This window comes from Coffea eugenioides, chromosome 4 (assembly GCF_003713205.1).
Source record: "Coffea eugenioides isolate CCC68of chromosome 4, Ceug_1.0, whole genome shotgun sequence".
NCBI classification, from domain to species: Eukaryota; Viridiplantae; Streptophyta; class Magnoliopsida; order Gentianales; family Rubiaceae; genus Coffea; species Coffea eugenioides.
In genome coordinates this window covers 9,045,554-9,068,491 of record NC_040038.1, presented here as the reverse complement: position 1 = coordinate 9,068,491, position 22,938 = coordinate 9,045,554, and the positions used below count along the sequence as shown (strand labels likewise).

Genomic DNA, 22,938 nt, shown 5'->3' with positions numbered 1-22,938 from the left:
GCACTTATTGTGTACAACACATCCTTCACTCATATGTTAACTTACCACTATTAATTAGACTAAATGTAATTCAACTACAGGATAATATTCAATTACAATTAAATATTAAGTTGTTATAAGTTAACCATTTTTAATGTGTTTAATTTGAATCCTTGTATTACAAATACTATAAAATTTTAAGTTGTCTTATTCACTTTTATACACTAGCATTTTAAGTTGTCTTATAAAATTTTCTGTTAAATAAAAAATAAAAAAATATGAAAAATACAAATCACCGTTGTAAATGAACCAAGAACGAAACTAGTACTGTTATAAAATCAAAATTGTTAGGGAGAATGAGTGTAAGTGAGACCTAGTGTAACATTTGAAAGATCACATTAGAATTTAGTAACATGGCAAGCCTTTCATAAAAGTGCTGCAAATACCAAAATGGGAGAAGTGAAGACAAAAGTTAATTAAATTCGAATGAAGAATTGCACGTACAGTTGCTGTAGTGTAGAATTTTTCTCAGGCCTGGCGAGTACTCCTTGCCAAGCGCGTGGTCTGTGCTTCTTAGTCCAAATGGTTTTGGACCACAATCAATTCAACCATGGCCAGTTCATGATGTGTCAATTTCTCGACTAGACACGGACAGCAGGCCTATGGTAGGAACGGTCAATGCGTAATTGGCTTGGTTTCTAACTACGGACAAACTCTGATTCGTTGTCAGCCTGTAGCAAATAGACTAGCATTGGAGCAAGGCGTTTCAACTCCTACTTAATGATTCGAATGTAGAGAAGGGAAAATCAAGAAGCATTAGTGATATGAGTGTTGCCCTATTGGAATGGCAAGAATGATCAGTACATCAAACAGCCATTTGGTAACATTTTCTTGTATTATTGCTTACTTTATTGCCATAACATGTACACTTTCTGGAGCTAAAGACACACTAGGAGTTAGTGAATCTCTAAAATTACAAAATGGAGAGATCTTGGAGTCCTCCAATCAGCGTTTTCGGTTCTTGAGTGACCATTCTTCTTCAATCTTGGTAATTCAGTTCGTGTATCTGAAGCATTCAGTCAATGTCTGGGCTGCCAATAGTTATCTGGCTGCACCATCCAGGCCTCGAATTTCAGCCATAACCATGAATGAAAGTGGAAGGCTAGAGGTTTATAGCCAGGGAAACCCACATGTTGCAGTATTCACTGTGAATGCTGAACAGAAAGTTATGATCAGCAAGACTAGAGCAACTCTGCTTGATAACGGGAACTTAGTCCTGAGATCAAGTTCTGGGCGTACCGTTTGGCAAAGCTTTGATTATCCTTCTCATCATACTCGGCTATCATCTGGAATGAAACTTGAGATTTCTCTGTTGAGCCAGAAAAGTACAGCAAGTATGCAGGCTGCTGCTTCTGGCCCTTCACTTCCTCTCGCTCCTGGTTCTCCTTCATTTCTTATTGGACCTCCCAGTGGAAGAAAGAAATCGAAGAGTTCAAGGGTAGTGTTATATGTTGTTAGTGCTTCTGTTGCCGCTTTTCTGACAGCTATACTATTTTGCAAACTGCGGTCGAGAATACTAAGATATCGTCGACAAAGCATGGGTTCAGAAACGCCAGAGCTTGATGACAAAGGGGATGATGAATCAATGTTCTTCAGTTTTACAAGCATAGATATTGCGACAGATCATTTCTCTGAGGAAAATAAACTCGGCCAAGGAGGATTTGGTCCTGTCTACAAGGTAACATAAATATGTCTCGAAACAATTTATTTTCAAGTCTAAAGACCCTATTTATTTGCTTAGTTTTAACGTAGATACATGGAATTCAGGGTAAGCTGGTTAATGGGCTAGCGATTGCTGTTAAAAGACTGAATAGAATGTCAGGACATGGAATTGAACAATTCAAGAATGAAGTCAAAGTGATCTCAAAGCTGCAGCATCGGAACCTTGTTAAACTTTTGGGCTATTGCATTGAAAAAGGAGAGCGTTTATTAGTATACGAGTACTTGCCCAATAACAGTCTAGGTTCAGTACTTTTTGGTAAGTTTCAGCACTCCATTTACCTTGATATGTTTTGGCTTATCTAATTTATGGTTACAACTATCAGAATACTCTAAAAATATTGGGTCTACTTTGTCTAAAGATGCAGCAAAGCGGGATACATTGGATTGGAAAAGACGGTTGAAAATTGTTGAAGGGGCAGCTCAAGGGCTTCTGTACCTCCACAAGTATTCCAGATTAAAAATCATCCATAGAGATCTGAAAACGAGCAATGTTTTATTGGACGCGGACCTGAATCCAAAAATTTCAGATTTCGGAACTGCCAGAATTTTTGGAGAGAATGAATTGCGCGGAAGTACAAAGAACATTGTAGGGACATAGTAAGTTGAAGGAATATCATCTTCTTTATCGTTTCAATGTATTGCTTCCTAGTAATATCCATTTTCTGATATCTTACCTAAGCTAATTGGGATAATTGATTTTTGCGAGGAAAAAAAAAAGTGGTTATATGCCTCCTGAATATGCCATGGACGGGATCTTCTCCGAGAAGTCTGATGTATTTAGCTTTGGAGTCATGATTCTTGAGATCATAAGCGGAAAGAAGAACACTTCTTTCTGTGATTCGGATCGTCACCTAAACTTAATCGGACACGTATGTAGCCTATACACTTCAGTTTCAGTTTGGTGCAGTTCCTTTACTCCAATCCTTTGAGAATGATCATTTGTCACATTTCAGGTGTGGGATTTATGGACAGAAGGAAGAATTTCAGAGATCATTGATTCTTGTTTGGATGAAAAGATTCCAAGGAGTGAAGCACTACAATATGTTCGTGTTGGCTTGTTATGTGTGCAAGAAAATGCAGCAGATAGACCAACAATGTTAGATGTGGCAGCTATGCTCCTCAATGGATCAATGGTACTTGACTCTCCTAAGCGACCAGCTTTTTCTGAAATTATAAGCCTCAACAAAGCCAAGTTACGTGAAAATCCAGAATTTTGTTCTGTGAACACCATCACAGTTTCAGATAAAGTGGGCCGATGATTCTTCCTTGACCAGGCGTATATTCTTGCTTTGTTACACAAGTTGGGAGTTGGGACAAATTTTATTCTTTGAGACAGAAGGTATAATTTTAGGAACCTCCCCAGAGGTTTTAATAATTATTGAAACCTTCCTTAAATCATATGATGATGTTTTTTTTTTTTAAATTATATGATGATGTAAGTATAAAAAATTTATTGAATATTCCATATTGCTTCCGTCTCATTTGTTACACAAATTATATAGTAAATATTTATAGGAAGAAAAGTACCTCTATTTAAGGGAGAAAAAATTGATGGAATTTGATGATTGGAAATAAAAATCAATTGTGAATATTCGAAGTTTAACACGAGGATTTAACAAGATTTAACAAGATGAGCATGTGATTGAGACTTGAAAGTTGCTTATTGTAAATAAAGATCACTAAATGAAGTGAGATTGTCAGGTGTTCAAGATTTTATAAAGGCTAATACAATTTTTTTTTGTAATATCAAAGGAGGTTAGTTTAATTTTTCAAATCTCAAGAGGTCTGGGTAAAAAGAAAATGATATTAGCATTTCTAAAAAAATCTCTAGCACTCCATCCTCCCTTTATAAAAGTATAAAGGGGGAATGGAGTGTTAGAAACTTTTTCAAGAGTGCCAATAACATCTCCAAAATAAAATTGTGAAAGATTGAGGAGAAGTTTTTGAAATTATCCCAAAATAGATTTAGAACAGGACAAAGGGAGGTACCTATATTTAATTTGTTACTAGACTCCTCTCTATTGCATTGGAGAGAATTTCTTTCCATTACATTTCAATAAAATTAATTTAAAAATTATTTTTAAAAATCAATACTATTCATAATATATTTAATTATTTGTGTTAGTTATACATAAAATCTCATATAAAATTGACCAAGTTTTGACATCTGATTAGTCATTGCAAATTTAGTCACAATTTTAACCTATTTTTCATTGCTTAAATATTCCATGTAAATTGAATATCAAAAATATATTTTTTCAAATATCATTTTTTAGTATGTTGATCAAGAGATCAAAAGAAAAGCAATGACACTATTTCATAAATGTATAATATTACTAGGGGGAAGTGCCTGCGCATCGCGCTGGTGTTTGATGCCTGTGGGGAAGGAGGTTTTTTTGTTGAACAAACAATAGTACATTGTGAGAAGAAATAAAATTGAGTATGAAAAGATAAACGATATAATCAATCAATTCATACAGCGTTATAATAAAACTGTGTCAAATTGAAGGTCGTTGATAATGCAGAAAGGCAGAGTAACACAGAAAGCTAACTTTATTCCAGAATCCCCACCGAGAGTTCTTTCTTGCTGTTGCTCCAAACCTATAAGATTATAACCAACCCAGACCAATTGGGGTTAGGCAACGCGAAAAATGCTATCTTGCAGCTAGGCAACGCGATAAGAGTCGCTAATTGTAGGTACTAAGAACACACCGACAAAATTAAGGGAGGAACTGAAAAATTGGGGAGGGCGGTGAAATCTATCCTCACGTTGAACCACCAGGAGTAGCTGGGACTGAAGAGCATTCTGAGCTGATTAGTATGAAGCCAGATAGAATTATCTCAATCCTAGAATGCGAACAGGGAGAAACTGATAATCAACCGTTTAGGCATTAAGATACCAACACGGTTCGGCAATTGAATTGGGTGTAATTAATGACGAAATAATAGGTAATTTCAAAGTTGAGCTCGGATGGAAGAGAAAACAATGAGGCAAATCGTTGTAGACAAAGGCAAAAAGGAAAAACTTAACTTCTGAAGCTGAAAAGGGATAAAATGACCAACATTTGTGGCTCATAAATGCAGATTATAAATGATAGAGAAATGGGTTCCTACCATTGATAGAGAAATCGTTCGCTCATTTCCTAAATCCGATTGCCATTCAAATGTTTCAGACAAATCAACATCTCAAACGATTATTTGCGGCTGAAAAACGGAATTATTGGTAGTTAAGGGATATTCCGGTAATTACACCAATACACAAGCATATATGGGTTGCACAAAATGCAAAAACGGTTGCACACTAATTACGCATTCCATCAATACCCAGATAGCTCATCAATGACAGCTTTAAATGTATTAAAATAGGGTCATTTCAGTAAACATACCCAAATACATGCTTCCTTAACTTGTACCTAAAGCTTTTAAACTAATACACAAAATTTCACATTCCCAGAAAGCCCCCACCTATGCGGTTGAAATCCAACCTATTCTTTGACCAAAACTCAATCTTATATAGTATAAGGATATAAATTTAAATGTAAATAAATGGAGAGACTAATGAAGAGGATTCAATGGAGATATACTTTACCCGTTAATTCGTATTGCGAGTGGTAAATGGCAATGCAGATAGAGAAAGGTCAGAAGCCGGCTGGCCTTTACCTTTCAGTTAGGGACCAGGGTAGCATCTGCGGATAATCATTCTCAATTCTTTTGCGTTGGATCTGAATTGGAATTATTGAAGTAAAAACCAAAATATCAAAGACCAAGACCTATTCTAACTACAGATTGTATTTCGAATACATCTGTTTGACAAAGGCAAAACATGTTACTACAAATATCCTGAGTGGGTCATTGCTTGTGTTTCCAATTCTTTACGCAACGAAGGACAACGAGTGGTAGGAAAAGGGATTAATGGTTAGCTGGAAGATGACAGTGTTCGGAAGACTTCGTCGAGACGAGAACTCACTAACACTTTTCACAATATTCGAATAAGAGGGTAACATCTTGACAAGAACTCACTCACACTTTTCCTACTCTAGCATAGACTAGAGTTGTTGTAGAGTAAATTAGTGACAACTAATAAAAGAAAATAACAGGGCAACATCGAGGTGCATCTTCATGTATCCGGATTCTATGCAGTCTAAAGTCTTTTTGTCAAGACAGGAACTCACTAACACTTGTCCACAATATTCGAATACCAGGACAACATCAAAGTGCTTCTTCACATATCTGGATTAGAACTTTTAACAGCCGAGATCGGCCCATTCGAGTTGGGACTTGTCGAACTCTTGGACAAATTTCGATCGTTTATAAAAGTTCTTTACGATTGAATCTATACCCACAGAGAATTCGAATCCCACATTCACATTGGAGAAGGGGTTGAGAAATTACATGATTACTTCGCTTGACAGTGTAAGGAGACAACTTTCTTGGTCGCAAATCGACTTCAGTACACACTTGACATGTAGTTTTGACTTGCAACCAGGGCAACTATTGGGAAAGAAAGGTTTCGACGTGAAAGTAGATAGGAAGAAATTGTTATATGAACGATTTTCAAAAGTAACCAAATAGCAATTCACGATCAACTATTAAAAGAAGATTCTTGAGAAAACTTAAGAGAATTTGGTAAAAATAAAAAATATATATATTTGATAATAATTGATAAAAGTTTCAATAACAATGCCCTTCTATGACCTGACACAATACAAGTCCTAAATCAATTAGAAAAAGAAACTACAACTAAAAATGGAAAACGAACTAAAAGCAATTATATGGCTGCCGTAAGAATCTGTGCACAGATCTAGCTGCATTGTCTGCAGATCCGAAAACATGGCCTTAGAAGTTTAGGATTTGGGAGTAGATCTGCGACGCAAATCCTGGAATGCAAACAGTATGATTATGCAAAATCATTCACTCTTAATTGCAATTGAATAAATTTAACCTTTTTCCAATATTCTAAACTTTATATTTTGAGTTTGAGTTGAATATCTAGATTTGTTTTTATATGTATTTTTATTGGATCAAATTATGTTATACACGATACTATCAAATGTTGACATCTAATACTTGAAATTGTCAGTAAACCTATCTTATGATCCCATAATACCTTCTTTACTTTGAGGGGTGGGAACATGCAAACTATAGTTGAAAATAAATGCAATATAGAAAATAATTAACACATTCTACTAAATTTTTTATATAGATCAATATGTTTTATAAATTTGGACAGAAAATAATATTTTCTTTAAAACATTTAGATTTTAATATTCATGTAGCAAAATAAAAATTTGTTATTGTTATGTGATTATAAGCCAGAATACTAGTTAGGTTGTAAAATGGAAGTTGGCGTACGGAGTGGAGTGTGTGGAGTTCCCATGCATAAAAACTTTGACGATTTTCATAACACGGTTGACAAAAGAATCAAATTGAGACAGACATGAAAGATTAGTGTACCGTTATGAAGTGTCTAAAATTAAAATTTAAGCTACAAGATGAAAATATATAGATAATTATAGGTGCTGTGGATATCTTGGCCTGTTCGGTCCTCCATTAGTCCGTTCACTCCCTATTAACAATAGACACCTCATCTCCGATGGGGATGGTATGCAATCTGACTAGGGGTGTTCACGAATCAGCTCGCGAGCAACTCGACTCGAGCTCGGTCAATATCGAGCTCGAACTAATTAAGTCGAACTCGAGCTCGAGCTTGAACTAAAAAACATTAAGCTCGTTGGCTCGCGAGCTCAATTATATATATATATATTTATTTTAATAGTAAAATTACACATATATCCCTAATATTTTATTATTTGTTAAAAAATTATTATTTTATTTATTTTTAAAATATAAATTTTTATTTTTTATTTTTTAAGCTCGAACTCGAGCTCGACATTTTGAGCTCATCGAGCTCAAGCTTCACAAAATTAACTAGAAGCTCGGGTCGATTAGGCCAAAACTCGGTTCGACTCGACTCGTTTGCACCCCTAAATCTGACTTGCATATTAAACTTCCAAATCATAACTAACTTAAGCATCAGAATAAGATTGGGCGACAAGGCCCCGGCTACTTAATTTTTGGCAAGTGAGTTTGTGCATTCCTGACTCAGATCATTTGACCGGAATTCACCTCGTCAGGTGCAAAACACAATCGTTCACTATATCCAGCAATAAGAAGGTGTTCAAGACAATAAGTATTAGCAATTCTCCTCCCTTGATTTTTCCTTTTTTTCGGAAATGTAACTGGGGACAAGTATGGTCTCTTCATGACAAGTTGTCGATGCATGTATAATAATAAAAATAAACCTAGTTGCCAATAAAAGTAGTTTCGGGTCAATTCTAGTACTGGAACAGGACTCTAGATGTACAATGGGTTACTAGATTCACCCTGATTTCGAAGAGTTTGCTAAATCTAATATACCATAATTTATTCATGAGAACTTGTTAATTTGTATATAGGGCAAGTAGGGTCGAATCCACAGGGACTTGGAGTAATTCGTTTCTACTAAAGTTTAAGTTAACAATGGGGGATTTTTTATAACAATGGCAATAAGTAAACGATTTGAATAAAAATAAAAATAAATAGCCAACAAAAGATTAAATGACAAATTACTAAAACCAAATTAACAATAGCTAAGCTCTAGTCAAGAAATAACTTCAGCAATGGTTCAACTAACTGATCATCGATGCAGAGATAATTCCAATTATTAACTAATAAATAAGTTATAATTGCCAAACAAGCGATGACAGTCAACTCCTCCTTACTGTTTCGATGACTGAGGTACGCCTGTCAGTCACTACTCTAATCAGGAAATAACCTTAGGTACGCCCGTAAGATTTAATTTTCCAATTGCCTTACGTATTAAAGGAGCCCTATTCTAACCAAATAATACACTACCAAGGTTATTTTATATTAGCCTACGTATTCTCCTGATACAAACCTAATCATGCCAGTTGTCACTATTTTAGAGTAATTAAACAATTACAGATTTAACGCTCTAATTGACATCGGGTTGGTAAATTAGTTCAACGTTTGGGTCCAAGATATTTAATTAATAAAACAACCATAAATATTACAAACAGAGAATATGCAAATGCCAGTAAATAAGAGCAATAAATAAAATTAATTCGATCTCATAATTTTTAGATAAATCAAAGTCTCCATTATTTCTTGACTAGAAAAAGAGATTTAGTTCATCTCTGCGAAGAAAATCCCATGCGAAATCGCAGAAGCAATTGTCGAAAACATTTGTTCTCTATACGATGAAGAAATCCGAACAATTAAGAATGAGAGGAAAAGTACAAAGTCAAAGGGAATGCTAATGTCTTTCTCCGTAGCCTCTGGCCAGTGCCTTACGGGAATAACAACAAAGTCAAGAACAACCTTCATCTGCTAAGTCTGTTGCATTTTTCTACCTTGCGGCCGGCCCTACTCCAAAAGCACTAGAATTAGAGTCCTAATCAAACTTTGACTTTTCTTTTCTATTGAGCCGCCACACAAAAATAAGCAAGTTTCTTTCTGTGCTAAAACTACTCCTGTTAATTCAAATCAAATAATCAACAAATGGAATAATTGTGGCTCCCACATTGCACTTTCAATTGCAATTGGCAGTTGGTGTCACATGTCTCTCTAGCACCTTCCGAACATGTTAAGTGCTGAGTTGACACGATCATGCCAAACAGCATTTATAGTGCAAAATTTGCACCTATTTATCCCATTTTACTCCAACTCTCTGCAATAAGCACAAATACCAATAATAAGTAGAATCTGACATTTAATCTATATTTGGTAAGATAATAGAGAAAGTTAATTATAAAATAACTAACAAAATTGTGACCTACCACTTCATCTCCTTTCCATGTGCACTAAATATAGCAAGTTTTGTGGTTCAGGGAAAGTTCCCTGCTGGGCAAGAGACTGCGGTGAAAAGCTTGAATATAATGTCATGGCATCGTATTGAACAATTTAAAACCGAAACTGATCTTTAAGATGCAACACTGAAACCTTGTTAAAACTTAAGGGGTATTGCATCCATGGCAAGGATCGGTTATTAGTCTACTTGTACCCGTCCAATGGTAGCTTGGATTCATTTCATATTTGGTGAGTTAACTACTATTTACGTGCTTTATCAAATATTCTTTTTTTTTTTTTTTTTGCTCTTTCAAACAAGATTAACACTGGAACTCCATTTACTTGACCTGACAGTCACAGATAAAATGTCTTATTACCTAAATTAGTTGTCTTCTTGCGAAGTGGTGTCAATGTTGGATCAGTCTTCTCTTAGTTCATGTTCACAACGAAATACCGGCCGGGGGAAGCGATAGACAGAAAATCCACACACATTAGTAACTTAGCCATGATATGTATAGCTCGCTTAATATGGCCATGAAACAGTGCCCACATGTCTCCTGAATATGCCATGAAGGGTATCATCTCTGTGAAGTCATGATCATTAAAGTGGAAAGAAGAACACTTCTTTCAGTGACACGGATGATCATTTAAACTTAGTAGGACACGTGAGTATATATCTTGACACGTTGCAGTTCTTGTTGATTGTATATTACAGTTTCTTAGAGCATATGAATTCCATTTATTTGCATTTTCTTGCTTCTTTTTACATTTCAGGTGTGGGATTTATGGAAAGACGGAAGGGTCTCGGACATTGCAGATCCCAGTTTAGGTGAGTCAATTCCCATGCATGCAATTTAAAGAAATGTTCAAGTCGGGCTGCTGTGATGAAATTTCAAGATATGTTCACGTGGGCTGCTGTGCTGAAATTTCAAGATATGTTCAAGTTGGGCTGCTGGGCGCGGGAGAAACTGCAGCGATATAACATTTTAAGTCATTGTATAGCAAGCATTGTAAATCATCAAATATGTATATAACAATATGTAAATCACCAACATAAGAGGAATTTTTATAGCAAGCATTGTAAATCATCAAATATGTACTATATAACAATGTAAATCACCAACATAAGAGGAATTTTTATATATTATTTCTATTATATATATATATATATCACGTATTCATGTCATCCAGTTCAATCACGATCAACCAAGTCAATATTCGGTTCAAATCTGAAAACATAACTCTAAAGTCAACAAATGAGCGCTTGGTTTCTAACTACCGACAAACTCTGACTCGTTTTCAGCCTATAGCAAATAGACTAGCATTGGAGGAAGGCTTTTCAACTCCTAGTTGATGAATCGAATGTAGAGAAGGGAAAATCAAGAAGCTTTAGCGATATGAGTGTTGCCCTCTTGGAATGGCAAGAATGATCAGTACATCAAACGGCCATTTGGCAACATTTTCTTGTTTTATTGCTTACTTTATTGCCATGATATGTACACTTTCTGGAGCTAAAGAAACACTAGGAGTTGGTGAATCTCTAAAATTACAAAATGGAGAGATCTTGGAGTCCTCCAATCAGCGTTTTCGGTTCCTGAGTGATCGTTCTTCTTCACTCTTGGTAATTCAGTTCGTGTATCTGAAGCATTCAGTCAATGTCTGGGCTGCCAATAGTTATCTGGCTGCACCATCCAGGCCTAGAATTTCAGCCATAACCATGAATGAAAGTGGAAGGCTAGAGGTTTATGGCCAGGGAAACCCACATGTTGCAGTATTCACTGTGAATGCTCAACAGAAAGTTATGATCAGCAAGACTAGTGCAACCCTGCTTGATAACGGGAACTTAGTCCTGAGATCAAGTTCTGGGCGTACCGTTTGGCAAAGCTTTGATTATCCTTCTCATCATACACGGCTATCATCTGGAATGAAACTTGAGATTTCTCTGTTGAGCCAGAAAAGTACAGCAAGTATGCAGGCTGCTGCTTCTGGCCCTTCACTTCCTCTCGCTCCTGGTTCTCCTTCACTTCTTGTTGGACCTCCCAGTGGAAGAAAGAAATCGAAGAGTTCAAGGGTAGTGTTATATGTTGTTAGTGCTTCTGTTGCCGCTTTTCTGACAGCTATAGTACTTTGCAAACTGCGGTCGAGAATACTAAGATATCGTCGAGAAAGCATGGGTTCAGAAACGCCAGAGCTTGATGACAAAGGGGATGATGAATCACTGTTCTTCAGTTTTACAAGCATAGATATTGCGACAGATCATTTCTCTGAGGAAAATAAACTCGGCCAAGGAGGATTTGGTCCTGTCTACAAGGTAACATAAATATATTGTCTCGAAACAATTTATTTTCAAGTCTAAAGACCCTATTTATTTGCTTAGTTTTAACGTAGATACATGGAATTCAGGGTAAGCTGGTTAATGGGCTAGCGATTGCAGTTAAAAGACTGAATAGAATGTCAGGACATGGAATTGAACAATTCAAGAATGAAGTCAAAGTGATCTCAAAGCTGCAGCATCGGAACCTTGTTAAACTTTTGGGCTATTGCATTGAAAAAGAAGAGCGTTTATTAGTATACGAGTACTTGCCCAATAACAGTCTAGGTTCAGTACTTTTTGGTAAGTTTCAGCACTCCATTTACCTTGATATGTTTTGGCTTATCTAATTTATGGTTACAACTATCAGAATACTCTAAAAATATTGGGTCTACTTTGTCTAAAGATGCAGCAAAGCGGGATATATTGGATTGGAAAAGACGGTTGAAAATTGTTGAAGGGGTAGCTCAAGGGCTTCTGTATCTCCACAAGTATTCCAGATTAAAAATCATCCATAGAGATCTGAAAACGAGCAATGTTTTATTGGACACGGACCTGAATCCCAAAATTTCAGATTTCGGAACTGCCAGAATTTTTGGAGAGCATGAATTGCGCGGAAGTACAAAGAACGTTGTAGGGACATAGTAAGTTGAAGGAATATCATCTTCTTTATCGTTTCAATGTATTGCTTCCTAGTAATATCCATTTTCTGATATCGTACCTAAGCTAATTGAGATAATTGATTTTTGCGAGGAAAAAAAAAGTGGTTATATGTCTCCTGAATATGCCATGGATGGGATTTTCTCCGAGAAGTCTGATGTATTTAGCTTTGGAGTCATGATTCTTGAGATCATAAGCGGAAAGAAGAACACTTCTTTCTGTGATTCGGATCGTCACCTAAACTTGGTCGGACATGTATGTAGCCTATACACTTCAGTTTCAGTTTGGTGCAGTTCCTTTGCTCCAATCCTTTGAGAATGATCATTTGTCACATTTCAGGTGTGGGATTTATGGACAGAAGGAAGAATTTCAGAGATCATTGATTCTTGTTTGGATGAAAGGATTCCAAGGAGTGAAGCACTACAATATGTTCGTGTTGGCTTGTTATGTGTGCAAGAAAACGCAGCAGATAGACCAACAATGTTAGATGTGGTATCTATGCTCCAGAATGGATCAATGGCTCTTGACTCTCCTAAGCGACCAGCTTTTTCTGAAATTATGAGCCTCAACAAAGCCAAGTTACGTGAAAATCCAGAAATTTGTTCTGTGAACAGCATCACAGTTTCAGATAAAGTGGGCCGATGATTCTTCCTTGACCAGGCGTATATTCTTGCTTTGTTACACAAGTTGGGAGTTGGGACAAATTTTAGTCTTTGAGACAGAAGGCATAATTTTAGGAACCTCCCCTGAGGTTTTAATAATTATTTAAACCTTCCTTAAATCATATGATGATTTTTTTTTTTTTATATGATGATGTAAGTATAAAAATTTATTGAATATTCCATATTGCTTCCATATCATTTGTTACACAAATTATATAGTAAATATTTATAGGAAGAAAAGTACCTCTATTTAAGGGAGAAAAAATTGATGGACTTTGATGATTAGATTATTGGAAATAAAAGTCAATTGTGAAGATTCGAAGTTTAACACGAGGATTTAACAAGATGAGCATGTGATTGGGACTTGAAAGTTGCTTATTGTAAATAAAGATCACTGAATGAAGTGAGATTGTCAGGTGTTCAAGATTTTATAAAGGCTAATTAATACAATTTTTTCTTTTGTAATGTCAACGGAGGTTAGTTTAAATTTTCAAATCTCAAGATATTAACTTATTTTTCACTATTTAAATATTCCATGTACATTGAATATCAAAATATATTTTTTTAAATGTCATTTTTTTAGTATGTTGATCAAGAGATCAAAAGAAAATCAATGACACTACTATTTCATAAATGTATAATATTATATATATTTAAATGTAAATAAATGGAGAGACTAATGAAGAGGACTCAACGGAGATATACTTTACCCGTTAATTCGTATTGCAAGTTATGAGTGGTCAGAAGCCGGCCTGCAGCTACCTTTCAGTTGGGGCCAGGGTAGCATCTGCGGATAATCATTCTCAATTCTTTTGCGCTGGATCTGAACTGGACTTATTGAAGTAAAAACCAAAATATCAAAGACCTATTCTAACTACAGATTGTATTTCGAATACATCTGTTTGACAAAGGCAAAACATGTTACTACAACTATCCTGGGTGGCTCATTGCTCGTGGTTCCAATTCTTTAAGCAACGAAGGACAACGAATGGTAGGAAAAGGGATGAACGGTTAGCTGGAAGATGCGCCAGTGTTCGGAAGACTTCGTCAAGACAAGAACTCACTAACACTTTTCACAATATTCGAATGACAGAGCAACATCTTGACAATAACAGGACAACATCTTGACAACGACTCACTAACAACTTTTCCTACTCTAGCATAGACTAGAGTTGTTGTCGAATAAATTAGTGACGATTAATAAAAGAAAATAACAGGGCAATGCATCTTCATGTATCCGGATTCCATGCATTCTAAAGTCTTTTTGTCAAGACAAGAACTCTCTAATACTTGTCCACAATATTCGAATACCAGGACAACATCAAAGTGCTTCTTCACATATCTGGATTAGAACTTTTAACAGCAGAGATCGGCCCATTCGAGTTGGGACTTGTCGAACTCTTGGACCAATTTCGATCATTTATAAAAGTTATCTACCATTGAATCTATACCCACAGAGAATTCGAATCCCACGTTCACATTGGAGATGGGGTCGAGAAATTACATGATTACTTCGCTTGACAGTGTAAGAAGACAACTTTCTTGGTCGCAAATCGACTTCAAAACACGCTTGACATGTAGTTTTGACCTGCAACCAGGGCAACTATTGGGCAAGAAAGGTTTCGACGTGAAAGTAGATAGGTGGGAACATGCAAACTATAGTTGAAAATAAATGTGATATAGAACATAATTAACACATTCTACTAAATTTTTTATATCTTTTTTAATATAGAATATGTTTTATAAAAATTTGGACAGAAAATAAAAAACTTTTTGTAGGAGTATAACCCACAGGAAAATAACAAATAAATTTCACACAATGAATTAATTAGGTAGCGAAGGATAAAGAAAAAAATGATGAGCAATAGCATTGTTTATGACGAAGCGAAGCAACGAAGAAGAGGCAAAGCTATATAAAGCTTTAGGAGGCAAACCAATATTTTCTTTTATAAGTCTCTCGGCTTCTTTGCCCACACATAGAGCAGACTAGTACTACATATATATATATATATATATATATATATATATATATATATATGAGCACTAAGTCTCCATATTGCTCAGGGATTTTGTCCGCACCACCTAATGAATCAAAGACCACATTAGAATTCGACATCAACCGTCCTAATTAGACTGGAACTCAACTACCCAAACATAGACTCGGACCATACGAATTCCAACCAACTACAATTAAGAAACTAACAAATAATAATCTTGATTTAACTCCTACATTGCCTCCCTTAAATCAAGATCTTCAAATTTCACCATGCCAAACATCTTCCTCAATTTCATGAACATCTCCAACTTGAGCGGATTTATCAAAATATCAGCTACTTGATCTTCATTTCTACAATAATCAATAACAATTTCTTGCTCTTGAACCAACACACGAATAAAATGATACTGGATGTCAATATGTTTGCTGTGCCCATGAAAAACTGAATTTTTTGTCAACTCAATAGCATACATGCTATCACAAAATATTTTGGTAGGATCATCTTACTTGTGTTGTAAGAAACTAAGCATTCTTCGCAACCAAAGTGCTTGAGTAGCACTACTTGTAGCCGCCATGTACTCCGCTTCTGCCGTGGACAAAGTAACCACTTGTTGTTTCTTTGAAGACCAAGAAAATACACTAGATCCCAAATAAAATGCATAACCAGAAAATGCTCCTCCTTTGTATTATGTCACTAGCCCAATCACTGTCAGTATATCCAACAAGGTTGCTACCATGTGAAGATGAGTAAAATATACCGTTAGACTGCGTACCTTGAACGTATCTCAAAATTCTCTTAGTAGCTTGTAAGTGAGATTAGCGTGGAAATTCCATGAATCTACTAATCAAACAAAATCCATAAGAGATGTCAAGTCTCGTAGAAGTTAAATATCTGAGACTCCCCACCAACCTCCTAAAATAAGAAGCATCAACAAAATTATCAGTACCATCTTTGGTTAATTTCAATTTTTCTTCAAAGAGGGCCATCATTGGTTTAACCACATCCATCTTAAACTTCTTCACAATATCACTTGCATACTTCTTTTATGAAATAAAAATTTCACCATCCAACTGACGAACCTCAATACCAAGAAAATAAGACATCAATCCCAAATCTGTCATCTCAAATTGACTAATCATGGCCTCCCTGAATTCAGAAATTAGTTTAGGATTGTTTCCTGTAAATATCAAGTCATCCACATACAAGCATACAGTAAGAACATCTTCTCTAGGGTTGAATTTGATGTACAAAGTATGCTTATATGGGCATCTCAGAATATCATGCTCAATAAAATAAGTATCAATGCGAGTATACCAAACTTTAGGAAATCGTTTCAACCCATACAATGCGTTTTTCAATCTATACACTTTATTTTTTTGACCCTTTTTAACATAACCAGCAGGCTGTTCAAAATATACCTTTTCTTCAAGAAAATCATTTAGAAATACAGATTTCACATCCATTTGATGAATTTTCCAACAATTAATTGCAGCAAGTGAAACAATCATAAGAACCATATCAAGTCTGGTAACTGGTGCAAAAATTTCAAAATAATCAATACCTGTCTTCTGCTTATAGTCTTTGATAACCAATCTCGCTTTGAAACGATTCACCTCTCCTGTTGGCTTGTACTTATATACCCACCTTACTCCAATTGGTTTCTTTTTAGGTGGGATAGTGATCAACTCCCGTGTATTTGTTTTTTAATGGCATGAATTTCTTCATCCATTGCACGAATCCAACGATCATCTTTGACAGTTTCTTCAAATGAGATAGGATCACAATCTGCAAAAAGAGCAAAATTCAAAATCTCTTCATCAATTAAATCGTCATCTCTACTAACAACATAATCACCAAATCAGGTAGACATGCAGCATTCTCTTTGTAGTCGACTGGATATCTCAATCTGCATAGTAGAAGTTAAGGGATTACGATGAAACTACACAACTTGCTCCACTGGTTGCTTAATAGAACTTGGTCCCATAACTAGAGAGATAGATGGATATTTTGGTGGCGTCGCAGGATCTATCCTGGACTAATCCCAAGCTCCATATTCATCAAAAGTCACATTTCTGTTAACAATCACCTTTCCTGTATTTGGATTGAATAACTTATAGCCCTTAGTCTTATGACTATAACCAATAAAAAATATGCTTCTCTACTTTATCATCCAATTTCTTTCTTAACTGATTTGGAACATGTGCATCTGTAAGATAGCCAAATACTTTGAAGTGAGATATATCTGATTTCCTATCAGTCCCAATTTCTTTTGGGGTCTTCCCAAAATTGCATCTAGTAGGACACCTGTTCAAAACATGAATAGCACAAGATACTGCTTTTGCCCAAAAGGATTTAGGAATTCTTTTGGAGTGCATCATAGATCTCACAATGTCCATCACAGTTCTATTCTTCCTTTCTGCCACACTATTTTGTTGAGATGTATATCTAGCTGTCAATTGATGTTTTATGCCACTTTTCGCCAAATAATTATCACAAACAAGATACTCAGTGCCTCTGCCAGTTTTCAATATTTTAATAAAGTAACCACTCTGCTTCTCTATATAATATTTGAACTTTTTAAATACATCACATGCATTAGATTTATTTCTTAAAATATATACCCATGTCTTCCTGCTGAAATCATCAATTAAGGTAATAAAATACTTACTACCACTATTGGAATGAACTTCAACTCAGCATAAATCTGAATGGATTAGTTCAAATGGTCGATTAGCCCCCAAGCCTTGCTTTTTGGAAAAGGATCCTTGTACTTCTTTCCCAAAATACAAGACTCACATTTCTTGTCAGGAAACTCAACAGAAGGCAATCCAATAACTAATTTCTTTCTTGCAAGAAATTTCAAACTCCCAAAATTCAAATGCCCAAAATGCATATGCCATAACCAAGAATCATCATAAGTCATGGAATTAAAGTAAGGTCAATCACCACAGTTAAGAGAAAGAGGCCACAAATGACTACGGTTTATTTTTACCTTGGCAATTAATCCAAATTTTTCATCACTTATGTGCCATCACCATATTTAAAATGCAGATCATAACCTTTCTCAGATAATTGTCCTAAACTCAACAAATTATGATATAAATTTGGCACATAGAAAGCATCAAAAATATAATTCGAAAACCCATCTTGTAAGATAATTCTAATTTTTCCTTTTCCAAGAACAAGCACTTTTTCATTATTTCCAAATCTCACAAATGCATGAAAAGATTCATCCAAGTCAGAAAACATCTCCTTTTTACCATACATATGATTACTACAACTAGAATCAACAAACCAATCATTCTTCATAAACTCTTCAGTTGCAGAACTAGAAAACAACAAAGTCTTCTATCTATCACCACTATTTTCAGCCACTTAAGCATGCACCTTTTTATTAGACCAACATTCATTCTGATAATGACAAATTTTACCACAATTATAACATTGGACATTAGATCTATCACCCCTTTGAAAATTATTTCTTTGATTCTGCTGTTGATTGTTTATTCGATCCCTATTAGAATTGTTTATGGGTTGGTAAGAATAATTACCTCTTCCATGACCATGAGAGTTACCTCTACATCCATGTCCTCTACCTTTGAAATTCTGGCCCCTTTGATTTGTGTCCATACGATTCATCTTCTTGTTTCCTTTTGAGTGATCCACCTTGGCTTGTAACACCTCTTTTACTGTATCTGATGGCTGCTGATTCAAGAACATCTCATATGTCAGCAATTCATTTTTCAATTCAGCAAGTGACAATTTGTTAAGGTCTTTTGTGACTTCAAGGACCATCTTTTTGGCGTGAAATTTGGCAGTTAGAGATCTCAGAACCTTTTCAATAACTCTAATCTCTTCCAAATTCTCACCATTGGACTCCATATCATTGAAAATTTCTTTAATTGTGCCAATAAAATCTTTAACTGACTCCGTGGATTTCATTTGGGCCAACTCAATTTGTCTCCTAAGTTCTTGCAATCTGATTTTTCTCATGTTAGTAGCACATCGACTTGAGTTCATCAAAATTGTCCAAGCCTCTTTCGCTGACTTTACATGTATAAATTTTTTGGCAACATGCAACTGGACTTGAGTGTTGAGATAATGCATTGTCTTGCAATTCAACTGCCTATTTCTCTCTAATTCTTTAACTGCATTGCTTGATAATTCCACACCTGCTACCAGTTCCGTATATTCTGTTTCGACAATATCCCAAATTCCAATAGCTTTGAAAAAATTCTCCATCATCATCTTTCAAACCTCAAAAACGTTTTTATCTTTGATTTTTTACCATCAAAGATAAAAACGTGACAATTGTGCAAATAATTTGGATCCATATCTCAATTTCTCAGGATCTCAAGCAAAGCTCTGATTCCACTTTATAGGAGTATAATCCACAGGAAAACAACAAATAAATTTCACACAATGAATTAATTAGGTAGCTAAGGATAAAGAAAAAAAAAACGATGAGCAATAGCACTGTTTATGATGAAGCGAAGCAATGAAGTAGAGGCAAAGCTATATAAAGCTTCAGGAGGCAAACCAATATTTTTTTTTATAAGTCTCTCGACTCCTTTGCCCACACACAGAGAGCAGACAAGTACTACATATATATATGGGCACTAAGTCTCCCTCAAGGATTTTGTCCGCACCACCTAATGAATCAAAGACCACATTGGAATTGGACATCAACCATCCTAGTTAGACTGGAACTCAACTAACCAAGCATAAACCCGGACCACACTAATTCCAACCAACTACAATTAAGAAACTAATAAATAATAATCTTGATTTAACTCCTACACTTTTAGATTTTAATTTGAGTTAAATACCAAAAACCCCCCTGTGATTTGACTAATGTTCACTTTACCTCCCTATGATTTGAAAACCTACAATTTGACTTCCCGTCGTTTCAACTAAAGTAAAAGTTTGACGGAAAACATCTAAACTAACGTCTGAAAGGAAAATATCAAAATTGCCCCTCTATAAGTCAAACCCTTGGAAGAATGTTTCGTGCATTTGAGAATGGGTAAAATACCAAAAACCCCCCTGTGGTTTGCCAAATGTACACTTTACCTCCCTATGGTTTAGAAACCTACAATTTAACTCCCTGTTGTTTCACCTAAAGTGAAAGTCTGACAGAAATACATTTATTGTAGATGTTTTCTGTTAGAATTTCACTTTAGTTGAAATGATAGGGAGTTAAATTGTAGGTTTCCAAATCATAGGGAGGTAAAGTGAACATTAATCAAACCACAAGGGAGTTTTTGGTATTTAACCCTTTTAATTTTCATGTAGCAAAATAAAATTTTGTTATTGTTATGTGATTATAAGTCAGAATACTAGTTAAGTTGTAAAGTAGAAGTTGGCGTACGGAACAGTAGTGTGTGGAGTTCTCATGCATAAAACTTGACGATTTTCACAACAAGGTTGACAAAAAGAATCAAAGTGAGATAGACATGAAAGTTTAGTATATTGTTATGAAGTGTATAAATTAAAATTTAAGCTACAAGATGAAAATAGGTAATAATAGGTGCTGTGGATACCTCAGCTTGCTCAGGTCCTCCATTAACCCGTTTACTCCCTATTGGTAACAGATACCTCGTCTCGGATATCCCCAAACGAGGTGATTAACGAGGTTACACTGAAGAGATGTCCTACCTCGTCTACCCCTTGTTGATGACTACCAACATCTCAGTTATTTACATGACTCATGACTAATGGAGTGATTTGATTACCAGCTACCCTACTGGTCATACCTACACTTGACACCGCCATCCTAAATTGCTTATTGATGGTAGGTAGAGGATAGACCTCCTCATTCCATCCCTAGGCACCAGCATTATAAGTACTCATCTAATACTTCCAAATGAGGTACACAATCTGATTTGCATATTAAACTTCCGAACCATAACTAACTCAAGCATCGGAGCGCGATTGGGGAACAAGGCCCGGCTACTTAATTTTTGGCAGGTGAGTTCGCGCGTTCCTGACTCAGATCATTTGACCAGAATTCACCTCGTCAGGTGCAACATACAATCGTTCTCTATATCCAGCATTAAGAAGGTGGTCAAGACAAGAAGTATTAGCAATTCTGCTCCCTTGATATTTCCATTTTTTCGGAAATGTAACTAGGGACAGGTATGGTCGCTTCATCTCCTTTCCGTGCGCACTAAATATAGCAAGTTTTGTGGTTCGGGGAAAGTTACCTGCTGCGCAAGAGATTGCGGTGAAAAGATTGAATATAATGTCATGGCATTGTATTGAACAATTCAAACCGAAATTGATCTTTAAGATGCAACACTGAAACCTTGTAAAATTCATGGGGTATTGCATCCATGGCAAGGATCGGTTATTAGTCTACGAGTACCATTGCAATGGTAGCTTGGATTCATTTCATATTTGGTGAGTTAACTAATATTTACGTACTTTGTCAAATATTCTTTTTTTTTTTTTGCTCTTTCAAACAAGATTAACACTGGAACTCCATTTATTCGACCTGACAGTCACAGATAAAATGTCTTATTAACTAAATTAGTTATTTTCTTGTGAAGTGGTGTCAATGTTGGATCAGTCTTCTCTTAGTTCATTGAAGAGGTGAATTCTGATCGGCTGGATTGAACCGATAGTATAAAGTGTCCCGGCTTGAAAGGTCACAGCGGCGAGATCACATGCTTAGTTTACAAGAGGGGCTGAATCCCCCGGTATAATTCCGAAACTTAAGTTAGCTCGGGATTAGATAAGTGGTATAATAATTGGGAGAATCAGTGTATGTTATTTTACCAGAAATTGATCATCCCCCTTCTCAGTAGAAGTGTTGAGTATTTATAGAGGATGGACAGGAAAGAGGGCCTGCTGGCACAGGTCCCTAAAGATTTGACATGAGCAGTGCATCAAGTTGATTTGATGGGCTCCTGCGAAAAGGCGCGCCAGAACAGTTGTCAGAGTCAGGCGGCGCATGTGTCAGAACAGCTTTGTCAGGTGCCAGAGGTGTCAGAGGTGTCAGAGGTCATTTCCCACCTTTCCGATGGTCAGGTCTTTAGACGTCACCTCGGCTCTAAGACAGAAAACTCTAGCCGAGGTAATAACCGGGTCAAAGTCACTTTGTCAAGAAGTTACCCGAGGTGACACTTCCAGAAGTACCACGTGGTGAGGCTCCGGATTATCAGAGCCGGAACAACCATCCTCACTAAGCCCCCCAAGCCTCGTGAAGGGCGAGATCGTTGCCTCCCGAGATCGTTGCTTCTCGAGGCTAGTAAGTGTGTAGAACACGGAACACCAGAACATGTCACGATCGCGTGGATGGGACTGGAAGAGAAGTGAAAGGACGGCTGTCAGCTTTAATGGCAGGTTCATGAATAGGCGCGACATTAACATGCAGGCAAACAGTTTTCTCATTAATGAGGAGAGAGAACGCTCCCTCGAGAATCCCAAAGGTACCGTCTCTTCATCTTTCCCCCGTTAGCCTATAAATAGGAATCCTTCTTTACCATTTCACTTTTTACCAAAAACCTAGAATCACCCCAGAGTTTCGCTTCTCTGTCTTTTCACTTCAACAATCTCTTAAACCGCATCTTCTGAGTAAGTCCATTTCTTTCTCTCTTTAGTAATGGCTAGGACAGCTCGTACCCACAAAGAGACAGTGAGACCCAACTTCACCGAGGCAGAGAGGCCCGACCCCTCCGAGGAGAGAACTGCCTCT

The 22,938-nt window shown here is 36.2% G+C and overlaps 3 protein-coding genes across 3 annotated transcripts in view; all 3 read left to right on the top strand.

The window, feature by feature from the left end:
• The first annotated feature begins 809 nt into the window (after positions 1-809).
• On the top strand, positions 810-3,197 carry LOC113769562 (G-type lectin S-receptor-like serine/threonine-protein kinase RKS1). The gene is made up of 5 exons (XM_027314043.1): positions 810-1,717; positions 1,807-2,017; positions 2,121-2,358; positions 2,480-2,630; positions 2,715-3,197. The coding sequence occupies exons 1-5, from the start codon at positions 824-826 to the stop codon at positions 3,018-3,020; spliced, it is 1,800 nt and encodes a 599-aa protein (XP_027169844.1). The 5' UTR covers positions 810-823; the 3' UTR covers positions 3,021-3,197.
• Positions 3,198-11,104: 7,907 nt separating this feature from the next.
• The window catches only part of LOC113769561 (G-type lectin S-receptor-like serine/threonine-protein kinase RKS1), a 30,209-nt gene continuing 18,375 nt past the window's right edge, over positions 11,105-22,938 (top strand). The window contains exons 1-2 of the mRNA XM_027314042.1: positions 11,105-11,920; positions 12,013-12,223. Of these exons, the coding sequence (XP_027169843.1) occupies positions 11,327-11,920; positions 12,013-12,223 (805 nt within the window). The 5' untranslated portion in view covers positions 11,105-11,326. The remainder of the gene's footprint in view (positions 11,921-12,012; positions 12,224-22,938) is intronic.
• Positions 12,561-13,350, top strand: LOC113769569 (receptor-like serine/threonine-protein kinase SD1-6). The gene is made up of 2 exons (XM_027314054.1): positions 12,561-12,835; positions 12,920-13,350. The coding sequence occupies exons 1-2, from the start codon at positions 12,692-12,694 to the stop codon at positions 13,223-13,225; spliced, it is 450 nt and encodes a 149-aa protein (XP_027169855.1). The 5' UTR covers positions 12,561-12,691; the 3' UTR covers positions 13,226-13,350.